At 33.3% G+C, this 19,614-nt stretch overlaps 1 protein-coding gene across 8 annotated transcripts in view; it reads left to right on the forward strand.

The window, feature by feature from the left end:
• The window catches only part of ZNF280D (zinc finger protein 280D), a 140,439-nt gene that overhangs the window by 62,665 nt on the left and 58,160 nt on the right, over nt 1-19,614 (forward strand). For all 8 annotated transcript variants that reach the window (XM_044231560.1, XM_044231559.1, XM_044231558.1 and 5 more), the window contains 7 exons: nt 2,327-2,550; nt 5,640-5,797; nt 6,603-6,703; nt 7,798-7,944; nt 14,280-14,414; nt 16,235-16,542; nt 17,012-17,152. In XM_044231560.1, the coding sequence (XP_044087495.1) occupies nt 2,327-2,550; nt 5,640-5,797; nt 6,603-6,703; nt 7,798-7,944; nt 14,280-14,414; nt 16,235-16,542; nt 17,012-17,152 (1,214 nt within the window). The remainder of the gene's footprint in view (nt 1-2,326; nt 2,551-5,639; nt 5,798-6,602; nt 6,704-7,797; nt 7,945-14,279; nt 14,415-16,234; nt 16,543-17,011; nt 17,153-19,614) is intronic.

Consider the following 19,614-nt stretch of genomic DNA (forward strand, 5'->3'; position numbering starts at 1 on the left):
GTAGCATTGTGTGTCAACTGTCCAAAAAAAAAATGTTAAGATTTGTATGCTTATTTTTAAAACATGTTCCCATCTCTTTAATTAAAAAAAAAATGAAAAAACAGCTAGCAATTGATCATCTGTTATGTATATTATAATTTATGAGCATTTAAGGTAACGTAATGCATCCAAATTAGTTGTTTCTGAAAAAATATAACCTTGTAGCACACTCTACTATAGACTACTTAGGTTATTTTGTAGATTTCAGAAAAGAATCAAGTCTCAAATGTGACTCAATAACTTCTAAACATGTGAAAACCAGATTTAATGTTTGAATATATATGATTGTCCACATTTTCTAATTAGGGACACTATTCTATATTAAATCATTTTTCTGCATTATAATGTTTCTCATTGTTGTTTGAGATCACTTGTGTGGTAAAATTGCACATACCGTCAGGGATTTTTTCCTATCAAAATGAAACTACGAGGATACATCATTTGTAGTAACACATGTATTTTGAGTTATTTTTCTGATAGTGCTGATGGATTTACTCTGAACCATCCTTTTCTCCACTTATCCTTAAATTCAAAAACAGCATGTTCTAGAAGGAACTTTGCCTTGTAATTGTCCCTAGAAATAGTCGGACTTTCCTAAAGTTGAACTCTTATGTGTCCCAAGAAGTATCTAGAAACTTCTCATTTCCCTCTTTTCGTTGTGGTGTCATTTCAGCTGTATGTATTGAGTGGTTGGCCTCAGAGGATCATGTAATATTAGGAACCTAATGTATTTATCCTTATTTAGCTTATAGATGCAAGCTTAACTCCCAAATGCAGATTATGTCATTATTTGTGGGCTCATTTTATTCAGTATTTTTTCCCCTTTTAGATCTATTTTCTATTTTTTTCTTGGTGTTTTTTCCCCTAAAGGTTTTAGAATTGACAGGTGAACAAAATAAATGCAATTGAAATGTTAATAGGTCTGTCTTGGATCAAAGATCCAGCTTCCCATATGATACAGACCATTTTACCAATGATTTAACATTTCAGTGTGGCAGGAGAGGAAATGGATGTTATCTTAGAAATTGAGGGAGACAAACTGTATGAGACTCTTGACTCTGGGAAATGAACTGCAGGTTGGGGAAAGGGAGGTCGGTGGGGGGGATGGGGTACTGGGTGATGGAAATTAAAGAGGGCACGTGATATGATGAGCACTTGGTGTTATATTCAACTAATGAATCATTGAACATTGTATCAAAAAGTAATGAGGTACTATATCTTGGCTAATTGGGTTTTTAAAAAAAGGAATAGAATTCTTTTAGAGTTTCAAACTTTTTAATGTTGTTATTAATTTACTAAATAACACATTTAGGAAGGGTTTAAGTCAGCTGGTGTATATTATAAAAGAATTACCTGGGTGGCTTGTTGAAAAATAAAGGTTTCTGGGCCCTGTATCTAGATAATGTTGTAGTTTATGTGTCTGAAGTGGGCCCAGGAATTAGCATTTTTGACAAGTACTTCTGGTTTTTCTCATGCAGGTCTTCTTTGGACTGGCCTTTGAGAAAAACTGCCTTAGAGAAATTCTACAACTGAAAATAATGTACAATAAATGAATTAATTATGTCTTGTTAAAAAAAAAAGCTCATGTATTCCACATTAGAACCAGTTTATGTGACATCTTGATTTTATTCATGAGGAATTAAATTTCCCCTTCAAATATTTAAGGATCTAGATTTCAAGGTGTAACTGTAGAATTTTTCAAGATGTAACTAATTTTTAAAGAATCGTTAAAGATCTTTATTTCCTCACACATTTTCTAGCACCTTGCATCTGGGCAATGGCAAATTAGTTGTGTTCAGTTTTTAGTTCTAAGTAGTTATGAAATTTCATGTATCACTTGATATTAAACATATACATTATGGCATGTAAAACTATATTTCCTTTCAATGCTTTATCTTGACATGGATATGAAATGAATGAGTTTAATTTAAACATTTATTATTCAGTATACATATCTGAAAAGATAAATTGCAAGGAAAAAAACTGTTAGATCAATAGCCAAGTCCTAGTTTTAGGGTTATTCTTTTAAAAAATTTTATTTTTTTTTAAAGTTTTGATTTTTAAGATAATAGGAAGATAATAGGTATTTATTGTTATTTAGAGTATGAGTATGTACCACATACTTGTAAATTAATATTTTTCCTGACATATTACCAAGCGTAGTTTTACATGATCTGACTTTGGTTGTAAACAGAATTGTTTTTTGGTAATCTGATTTTTTTAAGAGATAAATAAAACTTCTTTTTTTTTTAAGGGATAAATAAAACTTCTTTTTTTTCTCTTTCAGTACTGTTGTCCAGACATGATAAATAACTTTTTAGGACTGGCTAAAACAGAATTTTCAAGTACAGCAAATAAAAACAAGACTGTTGATTCAGAGAAAGGAAAATTGATCATGTTAGTTAATGACTTTTATTATGGAAAACATGAAGGAGATGCCCAGGAAGAACAGAAGACTCACACAACTTTTAAATGCTTCAGTTGCTTGAAAATTCTTAAAAATAATATTAGGTATGTAAATACTTACTTTCATTTCTGTTTGAAAATTGGAATGCCATAGATATAAATGTTTTATCTTTATCTTATATTTTTCTGTGTCATTCTAGATAAACAATTTTAATTTTTTCTGCTAAGGACAAAGGCAGATTGTCCTGTTGAAAAGTTTTGTTCTTTCTTGTAATTTAGAGTGGATGCCTGGATTTACATAGTTGTATTTGTTTAAGATAACTTGAGAAAGGACAAACTTCATTTCAAATAAGGGAAAATTAACTTTTCCCCTGTATTATCACTGTTTTAGGAATTTTCATGAGATTATTTCATTTTTAGCTGCGTTTGAATTTTATTTTTCTTCACAAGAAGAACCACTTGAGTATGTCCAGTTTGATCTGCTCCATACTAATCTTACTTAATGCTCAAGTCTTTTAATTCAGATTTATAATTTTTAGAACATTTCCCTTGCAGGAAAAGTGATCTTCTTTAGAAAAGTACCAGTTCTAGAAACAGATCTGCTTTGATTTTAAAATTTAACCCCTTTAAAAATTAGAAATTTAATTTCCAGTGGAATTTTGAATTTTATACATGTATGCTTTAAATTTTAGGAACTTTACTTTGTGATCTTTGAGTTTCATGGCATATTAGTAACTGTTATCCTATAAAGTGAGTGTGCAACAAGAACAAGGTAACAAGACATACTGATTGATATTTTTCAGTGGTTATATAGCTTGATATTTATATTAGGTAAGATTGTTTTTATACCATTTTATAATAAAAATGTTCAGACATGCAGCAAAGTTGAAAAAATTTTACAGCAGATAAGTTGTATGCTTATCACCTTGATTCTGCCTTTACCATTTTACTGTCCTTGCTTTATCATATATCTGTTCATTCTTCCTTTAAGCTAGTTTTTTCTTGTGCCTTTCAAAGTAAGTTGCAGACACCATTATACTGCCCTTAGATGAGTGTGTATGTTTGTGGAAACATACATATGTATGCCTTTTTATGTTTGTCTTTGTTAACTTTGTAAATAGCATTCTTAGGTACCTGTAGGGTACTTCTGGATGCAGTATTTATTTCATTTTCTTGTGAGATATTGGGTCCAAAAAGAAGCATATAGAAAAACCCTGAAATACATCGTGATATACTCCTATAACAATTATTAAAGCTTTGTTCATGGTGGTGCTTTATAGTTTACAAATTGTTTCACATGTTATTTCATATGAGCCTTCATATTTCTTTATCTCCTTTAAACTTTAACAGCCATCAATAGTTAATAATTTAACAGAAGGGATATGGTACTTTGTGATATAACACTGAAACAATGGAACTCTGTCACCTTTTTCCATATTCATAGTAAAATACACCAGAAATATCATGTTAGTAAATATGGTGATAGCATAGAAATATGTTTCACTGACTTAGTTCCTTGTTATATTTAAATATGTATATATCAGAAGTTATTTCAGCAATAGCTTTTGGCTTTTCCTTTGAGACTAGCCCACTTAATATTAAACATATGAAAATTAAATTTCTTTTTTGTTATTATTTTAGAAGAGTAGTTACATATTTCTACAGTACCAGAATATTTCAAAATTTAAAGCAAACAGCATTTATAACATCCTGGAATTGAGCATTTTTTGAAATACTGATTGTTTAGGAAACATAATCTTAATGGTAAATGGTAAATACTTTGTAACCAAAGAAGTTTTATATGTTAAACAGTAAAAATTGGAAAGACAAATTGAATGGTGTTAGTAGAGAATGGTAGAAAACTGATAGCTATAGATTTTTACTCTCTGCCTTGTCAGCATAGTGTGGTATGATTTTTTTTTTTTTCCTCCTACATTGAATATCACCAAAAACAGTTAGGTTGATTTTATTCTGTGAACATCCTTTTAAGAAGTTTGCTTTTATGTTTCCTTCATTTCCATCTGTTGGTTTAAGTAGCTTACATTCCCAGTGCGGGCTCATATAATTGTGAGAAAGCTTGCTAGTTAAGAGATTATTTTATATAGATACACTTTAATTGCTTCAAGTTGTGAGCTGAAAGTTTAATGGCTCGTGACCTTTTCTCTCTATATAAATATTTAGCCAATATTAAGATTTTCTGTAGGTGTTTGTAGAGCTGGTGTTAAAACCAAGGAAGGACAAAAAGATATGTCAAAGTGTGCCATAACCTGTTCAAGAGAAGTACTACTGTGGAGGTGTGAAAGATAGATAAATGTTATAGCCTTCATGGTGACTGCTATCCAGATTGATGACATTATCACTTACTTTCAAGATTCTTTCCTTTATGGGCTAAAGTGAATAATTGTTAATAGTTGACCCAGACTAAAAATGGTTACAACTTTACTTTCAAATTCAGCAAAAAGCTTCAGTAAGCTCGTTTAAATAGGTATTCCCATTTATATTGCACTCTTTGTTGTTGAAGGTCATAGTTCCTGCTCATAAGAAGCCTTTTAAGGAAGCTGAAATAGCAGAATGTAAAACTGAAAAATGGACAATGCCTATAAAGGGCACAGTCTGCAAGTTAAAATGAACAGTCTGTGCTAACAGTAAACCAGTATCATTAAATAAAACAAAAGGTTCTTGTAATTGTAGGCATTAAAATTGCTATTACAGGCATTTAGAAACCAAGACACAAGTAAAAATACCAGTAATTTGTCTTTTAAATAGCTGGAATCTATTGTATATCTTCATGGCCCTAAAAGATTTCTCTTATGATTGTAGCTGCTTTTGGTGGTAGGGTTTCCTTCCTTTGAAGTATTTTATTTAAAAATGTAAATAGTATTCATGTATGGAAAAATACCCTGCTTTTTTAATCTTTAAAAAATTTTAATAATCTGAAATGATTAAGAATTTGAACAAATTAGTGATATTTCAGATTAATTACATTGATGAATTCTTTTAAAGCAAAGATGTTTATTTAGCCACTTAATTGAAAGTGATTATTTAAAACACATGGTTTTCTAGAGGATTTTAAGGCTTTTGGGATTTTATTTTGAATAATATATCTGTAGTTTTAAGATTTAGACTCAGATACTTATTTGTTAGATTTTTGTTTTTAAATCTGAACTTTTGCACCTGTTGACAATCATTTATAGGTTTATGAACCACATGAAACACCATTTGGAACTTGAGAAGCAGAGCAGTGAGAGCTGGGAAAACCACACCACCTGCCAGCACTGCTATCGTCAGTTTCCCACACCATTTCAACTGCAGTGTCACATTGAAAGCACACATACACCCCATGAATTTTCTAGTAAGTTACAGTTCTACTTAAGTATTGGATATTATCAATTTTGATAATGTAAACTCTGAGAAAGAATCTTGTTAGAAACGTAAGACTAAGAAAAAGACTGGAATTTTGGGGGGCAAAATTGGAAAAGTCTTAACTTATCTAAATTTTTAAAACAAGTCATTAAAATTAAAATTCCTCTTATAAATAATTCATTAAAGTAAATAACCTGTGCATTATAGGTGGGGAACTAAATTAAAAACTTCAGATCATTGTTTTCAAATATGAAATTAATGCCCTTCTTTTAAACTTGAATAAGAAAAGTAACTACAGTCATAGTTAAAATCACATATTTTGGAGCTAGATAGCTTGAGTTCAAATCCCAGGTCTGCCTATTAATACAGCTATGTGATCTCAGGCAAGTTACTTAATATTTGAATAGTAGAGATAATAGAAATATCTGCTTCATAATGCTGTTATGGGAATTAAATAAGCTAATGTAAGTAAAGTTCTTAGAACTGTGTTAGGCATACAGTTAAAAACTGTGTAACTGTTGTTTATCACCACCAATACTATTGTTATTTCTGTTGATATAGATATATAAAATGAATAAATATATATATATATATATATATATATACACACACACACACACACACACACACACACATATTTGTTTTGATTGCCTGGTGAAGATACCTCTTTTTTATTGAGGTGTAAGTGACATATAGTTTCAGTTATATAACATAATTTGATATTTGTGTGTGTGTGTGTATGTCTGTATCTATATCTTAAAATGGTGTAATGTCTTTCTCCTCCCCACTTTTAGCCATTTGCAAAATCTGTGAATTATCATTTGAAACGGAGCATATTCTTTTACAACATATGAAGGACAATCATAAGCCTGGGGAAATGCCATATATTTGCCAGGTATACACATATTTTATTGTTTACTTAGCGTTTGTTTGGTTTGTTTGTTTCTGTTGTCTTGATTTTCAGATTTCAACCTACTGGGACCCAGAGGCCAGCACATTTTTTCTGTAAAGCACCAGATATAAAGCTCCTCAGGCTTTGAGGGTCATATAGTGTGTGTTGCAACAGTCAACTCTGCCATTGTAGCACAAAGGCTGCCATAGACAAAAGGAAACGGATGTGATCCAGCTCTGTGTTTATTTATTTAAACTCTATCTTTGCACTAATGATGTACTGTATGGTGTCTAACAAAGCACAATAAGAATTAAAAAAAAATATATCTATGGACACTGGAATCTGAATTTCACATAATTTTCAAGAGCCATGAAATATATTCTTTTATTTTCCTAACCATTTAGATAAAATTGGTTACTAAAATTAAAATTCCTCTTGTAAACTATTTATTAAAAAAAAAAAAAAACTTTGGCATAACTCATGTATTATCTGTGGGATCAGCAGAGAGTTGAAATTGGCCCATAGGCCATTTTATACCTACTCGTGATTGGACAAAGAAAAGCCCTGTGGCAGTAAGACAAGCATAGGGACTTATTTTACCATATAGGGGAGAATGTAGGCATACAAGGGAAGTATGAAATGCTTTTCAATATAGAGAACCCTACCATATGCTTTGGGATTAGCATTTTTTCGGAATTTGAAGAAGAAATAGAAAAAGAAGATAAAAATACATTGCAGTGCCATAGCTTGGAGGCCATCTGTAATCTAAAGGAAGGTGCTCTTTTATGATGAAAGAAAGAAAACTTTATAGAACAAGAGGTGTTAAAGCATGAAAATTCAAGTTAAGATGGGGGTGGTAAATAAAAAGAAGGGAGCCTAGTTATGTTTTGGAAAGTATCCCTAAACTTTGACAGATAACTTTTCGGTCTCAAAGATTATCTTTTGGTGCTTACATTAATGAGATTCTTGGTTATGTAGGTATCAGAGCTGATGAGAAATAGTTGATGTTCTTCTAAACAAATGACTTTATCATTGTTACTTTGTAATTGCATATCATTATACATTTTCAAGTTAAACTAAACTTTCTTTATTTGTAGGTTTGCAATTACAGATCATCATCATTTTCTGATGTAGAAACTCATTTTAGAACATCCCATGAAAACACTAAGAACTTGCTATGTCCATTTTGCCTCAAAGTTATTAAAATTGCAACACCCTACATGCATCATTATATGAAGCATCAGGTGAGATTTACCAGTTCTTATTTGTTCGTGTTGTTTTAGCAAAAAGATTATTACTTAGGACATTAGTTAGATTTGTTCTGCAAAGGAAGCAAGATTTTCCAAATGACATGATTAATTTGGAATTTATGCTGAATTACTTATAAAACTTCCACTTCTGGGGTGCCTGGGTGGCTCAGTGAGTTAAAGCCTCTGCCTTCGGCTCAGGTCATGTTCTCAGGGGCCTGGGATCGAGCTCCGCATCAGGCTCTCTGCTCAGCAGGGAGCCTGCTTCTTCTCTCTCTGCCTGCCTCTCTGCCTACTTGTGATCTCTCTCTGTCAAATAAATACATAAAATCTTTAAAAAAAACAACAAAAAAAAAACTTCCACTTCTTTTCCTTGCTTCCTTTCCGGTGATGTTGTGGCTCACAAGTGAAAATTCTGAAAGATAGCTAGAAATTGGAAACCTAGGATTGAAAGGGAAAAGGGCAGATGAGTGGAATACCCATAAAACTCGATATTTCCGAGGCCAAGAGTGGGCATGGGAATGATTTTAAAGGTAGTTATCAGGGTAAAGGTGAGCTTGAACTAATAAGAAAAGATTGAGGATTCATAATCTTGTTTTCCTTCCAACCTAATTTCCATTTTTTATCTTCTTTATGATGAGAATAAATGTTGTTATCTTTGACCAGACGTGGTCTTTTATAGCTGCCAGTGATAAAGGGAACAGTAATGACACTTACTGCTTGGTGTATGAACTCTGCCAAAGAACTGTATTTAGGTCATCACCTGTTTTGTGGATGAATTCTGCTAGTTTTGCTATATAAATTTTTACACTTACATTATGTTATATTATTATATTATATTGCACCAGTATTAGCACTTAACACCCTTTTCTTGAATTCTGATGTTATGCTTACTGTTCTTTTCCTGGAGCAATTAAACCATCCTTTGTTTGGGCTGAAAACTTTTATGTAACCCTGATCCTATTTTTAAGTGTGCTTGAAAGAGCAACAACAGTGTTTTGTTTTGTTTTTTAAAGATTTTATTTATTTTTTCAGAGAGAGAGAGAAAGAGCACAAGTAGGCAGAGTGGCAGGCAGAGGGAGAGGGAGAAGCAGGCTCTCTGCTGAGCAGGAGCCCCATGTGGGGTTCCATCTCAGGAATCTGGGATCATGACCTAAGCCGAAGGCAGCCGTTTAACCAACTGAGCCACCCAGGCGCCCCTCAACAACAGTGTCTTTGACAAAATCAGAAGTCACTGGATTTACTGAATCTGATCATGTAATCATATTTTGCCTCCTCCCTAACCAGCTCATTGCACTTTTTTATTATTGATGAAATTGGCATGCTGGTTGGTGCTCTCTTTGCTTTCAGTTCTAATCATTCGATTATCATGAAATCAGGTTATAGTTTTTAACTTGGAAAGATCATAAAAGTAGAATTTCCAAGTGAAATTTTTTTACATTTTTATTTAAATTCCAGTTAGTTAACATAAAGTGTAATATTAGTTTTCAGTGTAGAATTTTGTGACTCAACACTTATATAAGATACCCAGTGTTCATTACAACAAGTGCCCTCCTTTATCCCCATTACTATCTAACCCATCCTCCTGGGCACCTCCCCTCCTGTAACCATCAGTTTGTTCTCTACAGTTAGGGGTCTGATTCTTGGTTTGCCTCTCCCCACCCCCACCCCCACCCCCTGTGTTGCTTGTTGTTTCTTGAATTCTGCATATGAGTGAATCATATAGTAATTGTCTTTCTCTGACTTATTTCAGTTAGCATAATACTCTATAGTTCTATCTGTGTCACTACAAATGGTAGGATTTCATTCTTTTTTTTTTTTAAAAGATTTTATTTATTTATCAGAGAGGGTCGGGGGAGAGAGCGAGCACAGGCAGACAGAATGGCAGGCAGAGGCAGAGGGAGAAGCAGGCTACCTGCTGAGCAAGGAGCCCGATGTGGGACTCGATCCCAACGCTGGGATCATGACCTGAGCCAAAGGCAGCTGCTTAACCAACTGAGCCACCCAGGCGTCCCAGGATTTCATTCTTTTATAACTAATATTCCATTGTGGGTGTGTAAAATGTATATGTATATATATATATTTATAAAATATATTATCAAAGGGAATATCCAAGTGAATTTTTTTATCCAATTTTATCCTCTTTATCCAAGTGAATTTAGTATCTCCTATGCTGTGATGAGATGTTGGGATGATGCTCATCTTTGACAAGTTCTGGCAAAATCTTTCTATTCTAGGTTTCCCCAACAGTGTTCCATCAGGTGTAAATGGATGTTTCCCCCCAAACGGTTACTAGAAAAGAAAGAAATTTGGTAAATACTTACAATATCAAACAGTTTTGCTTGTCTGTTTTTTAAAACAGGACTTCTCAGAGCTTTTAATATGCTAATGAATATTGTAAATCTCCAAGGAACAGGTATAGTGCTTATTAGTTCCCAAATTTTTTTTGGCCCTTGAGCCCTTTATTTGCATAATATGTATTAACATTTTTTGAGGAATAGAGTTCTGGAAACCCTATTCTTGGTACTCTTTATTTCATCTTTGGGCTTAAATTTGAATGGGAGAATGAGATATAAAATGGTAGTGTTGTTTCATAATGGATCTTTTATCATAATTTTCCCCACGTGCTTTCTTAAACTCCAGAGTGAGATGTAGAAATGGGAAGAATGATAATTATGATAGAGATGTGTGGACCCACTATGTGGGCTTTGTGATTTATAAGGTTTTTATACACTGAGTTATATGTTTTGTCTTGCCATTGTTGCCAGTTTTTCTTTTTTTTATATGGAATATTTAGGAAGGTAAACAGTTAGAGTAAAGGGAGGGGAATCTATTAATAAGGATCATCAGCATCCTTCAAGATATTTACAATTTGTGTAACTATTTTTGAAGACTGGAACACCATAGCTGAGTAGGACTATAAACTTATAGTTAAGATTACATCATTAGTGCGGTATTAGAATTGTTGGTTCTATGGCTCATTTTATTGTCTTCAAAAACTTTGGTTGTAACTTTCTTTTAAGAAGCTGTATTAAGGGCTCAGTGGGTTAAAACCTCTGCCTTCAGCTCGGGTCATGATCCCAGGGTCCTGGAATCGAGCCCTATGTCGGGCTCTCTGCTCGGCGGGGAGCCTGCTTCCTCCTCTCTCCCTGCCTGCCTCTCTGCCTACTTGTGATCTCTCTCTGTCAAATGAATAAATAAATAATCTTTAAAAAAAAAGCTGTATTAAGTCTCAGGTGATTTTAGAGTTAACAATCCTTGTATGACTTTTAAGAAAGAATAAAAGTGATTTCAGATGTGTAAGATATGTTCATTAGATCTTTAGTAAGAATGTTGAGCAGTTAACATATGAAGTTACTTACCTTATGGGAAGTATTTATCATCTTCACAAGTATTATCATCTTCACAATCACCATATGTGTACTATTATTTATAACTTTTAGGTGAGTCAGAGTTTTAGAGAAAGCAACCTTCTCAGTGTCCTACTACCTAATAAAAAGCAGAATTAAAATTGCACTTCAGAGCCCAGGCTTTTACTGCTTTTCCACAGACCCAGATTTCACATTGACATTAGGTCTAAGGGCAAAAATTACATATAGTCAGAATTAACTCTTAAATCCCTCGAGTCTCCCAAACAGTGTGGTATATGTATCAAAAAAGTACAAAACAGATCATTAGTCCTCTAGCCTTGGGACAGGTCACTGTTTCATTGACTGAACATGATGTTATTTTAAAATGTACTGTTTATTACTTTTATTGCTTTGAAATGCATTCATACACAAGAGACATGTTTAAGACTTAGGTCCAACTAAGAGATAGAGGATTAATTAGCCTATCTCATGACTGGACAAATGTTCGTTGAATGGAATGGCAGACGTTTTGAACTATTATTCAAAATTGTACCTGCTTCTCATTTGTACTTTCTCTATCAGTCTCTTGCTTTCTGCCTCACAGTCCAGTTATTTAACAAATATTTATTGCGTGCCTTACTGTGTGCCAGGGGCTGTTTTGGGTATTATATTAGCAGTAAATAAAACAAAGTTTGTGCCTTCTGGAATTTGAATTATAGTAGAGGAAGATAAATATATGTGGACTTACGTTTGAATGTATATGCTTGCTAGCTGGTAATAGTACTGTGGAAGGAAAATGTGGAGGGTAGAGAGTACCAGGGAGGTGTTGGGAGTGGAGAAACGGTTGCTTGTTTATGTATGTGGTGTGGTAAAACAGGAGCCTTTCTGAAGGAAATAAGGAATAAGCCATGTGGAAATCTGGGAACAGAAATATTCTGTAGGCATTGAAGTAAATATATACATGGGGCATTCAAAGAACAGCGAAGAGACCAGTTGTGGCTAGAGCAAACTAGTAAGAGGAAAACTAGTAGGAGATAAGCTTGTAGTGATAAAAGTATAGGCCAGTTTATGCAGAGCCTTGTAAACCAGGAACAGGGCTTTAGAAAACTATCAGAGCATTTAAGTGTCTGAACAGTCTGCCATGTTTTAAGATCATTGGCACCTATGGGGAGAATAGACCACATGGAGGAAAGAACATGACAGGAAGAATATAAAGGAGTCCAGGTGAGTGGCTTGGACCAGTATGGCAGCGGTAGGAGGTAATGAGGAGTAGAAAGATGATGAAAGTTCCCAAAGGTAGAGCTGACAGGTTTTATTAATAGGTTGGATATGGGGTGAGCTACCAAATGTTTGTCCGAAGCAGCTGCAAGAATGGAATTTTCATATACTGTCCTAGGAGGAAAACTGAGAAAACAGATTTGGGGGGGGGGGACAGGAAGATAGGGAGAAAATCCAGAATTCAATTTTGTCCCTGTAATTAGTGCTTAGGTAGTGATGTCAAGTAGACAGATGGATAGATTGTATTTAAAGCCATGAAACTAGATGAGATAACCTGGGGAGTGATTATAGATAGAAAAGAGGTTTCTGGGAATTGGATTCTGGAGAACTTTCTGTCCTTTGCCTTAGTATCTGTTTCTTAGCTGAGTTTTCTCTTTTTCTGCCTATTCCCTCAGCACATATAAGTGAATTTTTGAAAATTGCCTGTATCTGTGATACAATCCAATGCACCACACTTCTAAAATAGTCTTAAGATGCAACTAGAATAGTAATACAAACCCATTATATTTATACATTGCTTTGAATTTTGTAAAGAGCTTTGATTTATGAAATGCCTGCTGTATGCTAGTAACTGTGCCAGGTACTTCTCAGTATATTACCTTGTTCGAATTTTATAAGTGATTGAGTGTATTTTAATGGAAATGGTGAGGTATTTGGCAGAATGTAACTTTTGAGAAAACATTCTTTTGTATTTATGTATTGTTTAAGTGTGTGTGTGTGTGTGTGTGTATATATATATATATGTACATACATATATCATTTCTTAATGAGAGCATATGAACAAGATTGTAGATACTATTATATAGTAGAAAGAAAACTGGGTCAGGAGTCAGCAGTGCCAGTGACTAGTAATGGGGGAATGATTTAGATTTTTCTTGAATCTTGTTTTCCAGCTATAGAATAATAGCAGGATTGGGTTTAAAGAGGGACTCACACAAGGGATCTTAATCAGTAAATAGATTAGCAGTAGTTGTCCGATTTATGTCTCCATCTCAACACTGTTCAATGTTCATGTGGCTGTTGAAGTTAAAATTACTTAAAGTCAAATAAAATTTTAAAATCCGTTCCTGTGTTGCATTTAGCACATTTCAGGTGCTCAATAACCTATGTGGCTAGAGGCTACCATATTGGACAGTGTAGCTGTAGAACATTTTCATCATTGCAGAAAGTTACATTAGACAGCACTACTTTATACAGCCATTTCTATAACAACCTTTTTTGAAATGTCTGGTTAAATATTTGAATTTATTTTACCAGCTTGTCAACCAACTGAAAATAGCAAAAATTAAAAAGAATTTACTTTTTTCCAGGATAAAAACATAGTATAGTTCTTTTTAACCATGTGTCTAAACACTGTAAAATGACAATTAGATGAGCTTTCACACCACTGTTGAGAGAACTTTCATTAACCTACAAATATAATGAATCTTGGAACACTGAAAAAATAAAATTAAAAAAAAAAAAAAGAACCTACAGATACTTTTATGTTCAGTTTCCGTATAGGAACAGACATTTTTGAAACCCAAATACTAATGCAGAGTATGTAAAAAATGAAACAATATTTTGCTGTTATTTATATGGGTGATATAAAGTACTAGTTGTAAAATTATTTAGGTATCATTAAAATGAAATCAGAGCAGTTTAAGCACACAATATTTGTGGTTGTAGAAATTATTTTTCCTCCCTTTTTCTGTTTTTAAACAGAAAAAAGGAATACATCGTTGTACAAAATGCAGACTGCAGTTTTTGACATGCAAAGAGAAAATGGATCATAAGACTCAACATCATAGAACATTTATAAAACCTAAACAACTGGAAGGGTTGCCTCCTGGAACAAAAGTGAGTTTAAATATGTTGTATTTTAACATTTTATATGATAATAGAAATTAACTCCTGCCTTCTTTTATTTATTAAATACCATACTTTAAAAAATGATGCCTGATTTTTAGTAAGCCTTTAATTTTAGGTTTTGTTATTTCTGTATCTAGAAAAAATAACCTGACCATTGTTTTATGGTCAGTGGTGTGTGCTGTGCTAAAGTGACACTGCTTTGTAAAAAGTGCAACTAGATTAACTATTCCCTGGGTCAGTGTGTTGTGTCAATACTATATAGGCTATGTTTGAGCTATTCCAGTTGGCAGTGTATATGTTGGTTTTATCTGCTAAACTATAAGATGCTTGAGATTGGGACTCATGTTTTATCTTTGTGTCTTCAGCATCTGGTATAGTGCCTTGAGTGCCATAGGTTTTGAAATATTTATTGCAGTTATTACTGAGTCTACTCTCAGAGAAGCAAGTTCTGCTGCTGGATAGCATTATGTTTTAAGTGAGCAAACAACATGTCTGACTGCATACTGATGATTGTAATTTACTTTTCCCTTTTTGCCTTATATACCTCTGTTTTCTCTGACTTCTTTATATACAGTCAGCTCTTGAATATTTGCTCCAGTGGAGGGAAACAGAGGCATGGATAATCCAAAGTGAAATAATCCCCAAAACATTTATATTTGGCTTTGGGTACTTACCTTTGAATGTGGGTATGTCTGTTATTTGAATTAACTAAAACAATATAAAGCCATGCTCTGAAGACCTAGAGCAAGAGAAGCTATCCAGCATCCTTCCCTGCAGTCCATTCATTCCATGCTGGGACTAGACATGCAGAACACTAATGTAAGCAGTGCAGTCCTCTCTCATATTTTCCCTTATTAATAATAGTAGTAATAATATTAATAATGATACTAAATGTTTTTATAGCACCTTAGAATAAGGCTTTTGGTATGCTTTTTCATACATTCTATTATTTAATCCATACAGCAATCCAGTGAGGAAAGCAAGACAGTTATTGCCCCATATTATAGATAAAGAAGAAGAAAAGTTACTTACTCAAGGTCACATGGCTAGGAAGGCATGGTATGAGATTTAAACTCAAGTCTTTTGATTCCTAGTCCAGTGCTTTTGAGTGATACCAAAACACATGTATTCCATAGGACAAATACATGGGAGAGGTATAGTTTAATGATCAATGAGAATGTTGGTAGGCAATTGTTTTTTATTGCCAACCAAAAAATGCAATTTCTGGATACTAAATGATAAACTTTATATATAGTTCTCTTTAAGGAAATTCTAAATATTATTAAACTCTCTATCAGTATAATGAATTGATTGATGTAACCTCTCCCATAACCTATGTATACATAAATCCTGCCTAATGAGCCCCTGGAAAAAGGAGGTCATGTTTACTCTAGATCTTGTTGTTTTATAGTTTTTGAGGGTTAATGCAGGCCTTTCTAGAATTATTTTTTGGGCTCTGAGATTTAAATTTTGATCTCTGTGAATTATTTAAGTTGTATCAGAGCATAAAAATAGCTATGGAATGTGCTCTTTTAATAGTCATAATTTGCATTAACTCCTAATTATATATTAATAACTGTTAACATGACTGATATCAATACAAAAAATGTAATATTACAAGTGAATAAATATCAAGTTTAATTTCATTAATTGGGATGAACATTTAGAATAAATGAAAGACTTATCCAATTATAGTTTATACTTTCCCTTTCCAAATACTTGATGTTTGACTCTTTGTTATACAGTGATATTTCAATACTAATGCCATGATTAATTTTCTAAAGCAAACATTATCTCCATTTTTGTAGGTTACTATTCGAGCTTCAGTTGGACCGCTTCAGTCAGGATCTTCAACTACACCTTCAATTAGTGCAAGCACTTCTACCCTTCAGCTCTCACCTCCAAGGACTAAAAATATAACTGCTAAAAATCCCACAAAATCTAACACAAGCAAACCTAATCCAACTAAATCCAATACAAGTAAACCTAATGCAAGTAAGCCTAATGGAAGTAAATCTAAATATAAATCAAAAATCTCTAATATGCAAAAGAAACAAAGCACATTGGCTAGTAGCAATAAAAAAAGTAAAGTCAATACAGCATTGAGGAACTTAAGGTAATCTTTTATTCCTCATATATAACACTAATTTAATCTTAAGTATAAAAACTTTATTTAATATAAATTTACCCTATTACACAACTCTCTTGTACATTTATATGCTATCACTATGACATAAAGGCCAAGCAAATAATAAAAAGGTATTTTCTTAGAATTATTGCACAGTACTTGAATTATTTTTTTATAATATTCATTTATTATACTGGTATTATTAGGTGTTCTGCTTAAATCTTGTGATGTTTGTATTGCTTAATTTAATCCCTTTTATGCCAATGGAAAACACTGACTTACGTTAGATTGTTTACACTTACTGTAGCTGTTGTTCCATAACAGATTTTCAAATTATAACTGTTTAAGCATGTTCATTTAAACATCTTGTCCTTAATTAACAGAATATTAATAAGGCCCTTCCTTATTATTTTTGTCTTAAAATACATTTTTATCGTTTTCTTTATATCTCCATAAGGTATCGTCGGGGAGTTCACAAGTGCATTGAGTGTTGTTCCGAAATAAAAGATTTTGCAAATCATTTTCCTACGTATGTCCATTGTAGTTTTTGCAGATACAACACTAGCTGTAGCAAAGCCTATGTAAATCATATGATGAGGTAAGATGAGTTAAACATCTGTAATTACCAATTAAAATTGTAGTTCAGAAAGTTTGTTTTAAAACAGTTATCCTTTTAGGGCGCCTGGGTGGCTCAGTTGGTTGAGCGACTACCTTCGGCTCAGGTCATGATCCGGGACTTCCGGGATCGAGTCCCACATTGGGCTTCCTGCTCCTTGGGGAGTCTGCTTCTCCCTCTGACCTTCTCCTCTCTCATACTCTGTCTCACTCATTCGCTCTCAAATAAATAAATAAAATTAAAAAAACAAAACAAAACAAAACAGTTAACCTTTTAGAAGCCAGTTTTTCTCTTTAAGGAACTAAATGTCTAGTTATAGTGAACTTTTTAGAATAATGCCTGGTACTATTTTTTCTAGCATCATAACTCATAAAATTATTGGAACTAAAATTGTAAGAATAGTTAGACTAAGAAATTAGGATAGGTTTGTTAGGGAAATGGTTTCTCTATGGGTATTTTTTGTCTACAGAATTTTTTAAAATGGTCATTTTCAAGTTTAGAAAATCAAGTGTTTTAAATATATTTACCAAACAAATACATATGATCTCATGAATATTATTCTTTTCAATGCAGTTACTTTGAGAGACTCTAGGGTTTCTGGTGATGTTAGGAACTTTATTAGATCTGTTTTTTTCTCTTTCTGTAAGCCATTGTCTCTGTCTGACTATCCATCAAACCATCTATCCTTCAGTGGAATGAGAGACTATTCCACTCATTAGGCCACTGTTGGAATTCTTTTTTTAAATTCATTCAACTTAAGTTATTTGAGTACCTAAATTTGCTTTATGCAGAGAAAGCCTTCACAGCCCACGTTGCTTTCATTTGTATCTCATTAATAGAGGCATCCCTTACGATGGATTTTTATTTTCTTAAAAATAGCCAAAAATTATTTAGATATAGAGCAGTTACATTGATTATGCAAAGTGAGGTTGTTCCTTTTTTTTTTTTTTTTTTTTTAAGTTAGAAATTGAAGTATAAAAGTTATTCTCTTACAGATCATAAAATGACCTCTATGTTATTTTCTGGTCTTACCAGCTATGGTTTTCAAGGTTTTGCCCACCTTTCTTGATAGCTTATCATCTCTCTCATTTGTTATTTCCCCCTTATTAGCCTGACCTCAGGTACTTGGACTTCTTCAGTGCCAGTGCTTCACATCAACCGTTAAGTTATTGTAGCCCCCCCTTTAAAAACATTTTTTTTATTGTGTTATGTTAGTCACCGTACAGTCCATCATTAGTTTTTGATGTACTGTTCCATGATTCATTGTCTCTGTGTAACACCCAGTGCTCCATGCAATACATGCCCTACTTAACACCCATCATGATACCCCCTTTCTTATACCACAGTACCAATTTTAATCTCATCATACATACTTTCATTTCTTTTCAATTCCCATTACCCTGTACGGGTAACTCCTTTTGAGTTTTTAGGACTTTGACTCCTTTTTCCAGACCTGCACCTATTTCACTTCATAGTCAACCTCACTCTCAGGGTTGCTGCTTTGTTTTTGTTCTAGAATCCTTTACATTTTTGTCATGCTCACTTGGGATAAAACCCAACATGAGACTGGAACATCTTCCTCTCCTGAAGTTTATGCTCAGTTCTAGACTACTCAACCGGTGTTTGATTCAGTCACCTCTAACTTTGTGGTTTTTAACTTTGACTCGGTCTTATCTTTTTATTTTAAAATACTTCTTTATTTATTTTTTAATTTTTAATGCTTTTTTTTAGGGTTTTAAAAATTTTTATTATAGTCAGCCAACATAAAGTACATCATTCATTTTTGATGTAGTATTTATCTACAATGTTTATTTAAACTTCTCTCCAGTTCTCTGGAGAGTTAATTGTAGTCTCTTAGCTGTTAACCTGGCCTCCTAGGAAGTACTCAGTTGGAAGTCAGCCTTTTAAATAATCTTTAAAACGTCAAATGTTTTTTCTTGTTACTTTTATTCTAGACATTGATCTCAGAAATCAAATATGTTCCACGTCTCCAAAGCTAACCCTGTCTGTGGTCTAGTCTAGTTCTTACACAGTCTTATTCATTTAACTTGCAACTTCAATTCTTCTCTCTCCCAGATTCCTTCTACTTATAAACATTTTCAGGTAATTTTTTTAAGACAAGGTAAATTTATCCCTACTGTCTACTGTCCTTATTTTTTGTCTTCCTTTTACCATGAGTGTTTGTAATGGGGCACCTGGGTGGCTAACTTGGTTAAGTGTCTGATTCTTAAGGTCAGCTTAGGACTCAGTCTCAGGACCTCAGCCTGAGTTTAGCCCTGTGTTGGGCTCTACGCTAGGCATGGAGCCTACTTTAAAAAAAAAAAAAAAGTGTTTACTAGCTTATTTGTGATTCATTTCTCTCTACCTTTTGAATATCGTCCCCATCTACCAATTAATAGTGCTCCTTTAAGGATTATTTATCACCATGTTTATTCACTTTATTT

Source organism: Neovison vison, chromosome 13 (genome assembly GCF_020171115.1).
Source record: "Neovison vison isolate M4711 chromosome 13, ASM_NN_V1, whole genome shotgun sequence".
Lineage (NCBI taxonomy): Eukaryota > Metazoa > Chordata > Mammalia > Carnivora > Mustelidae > Neogale > Neogale vison.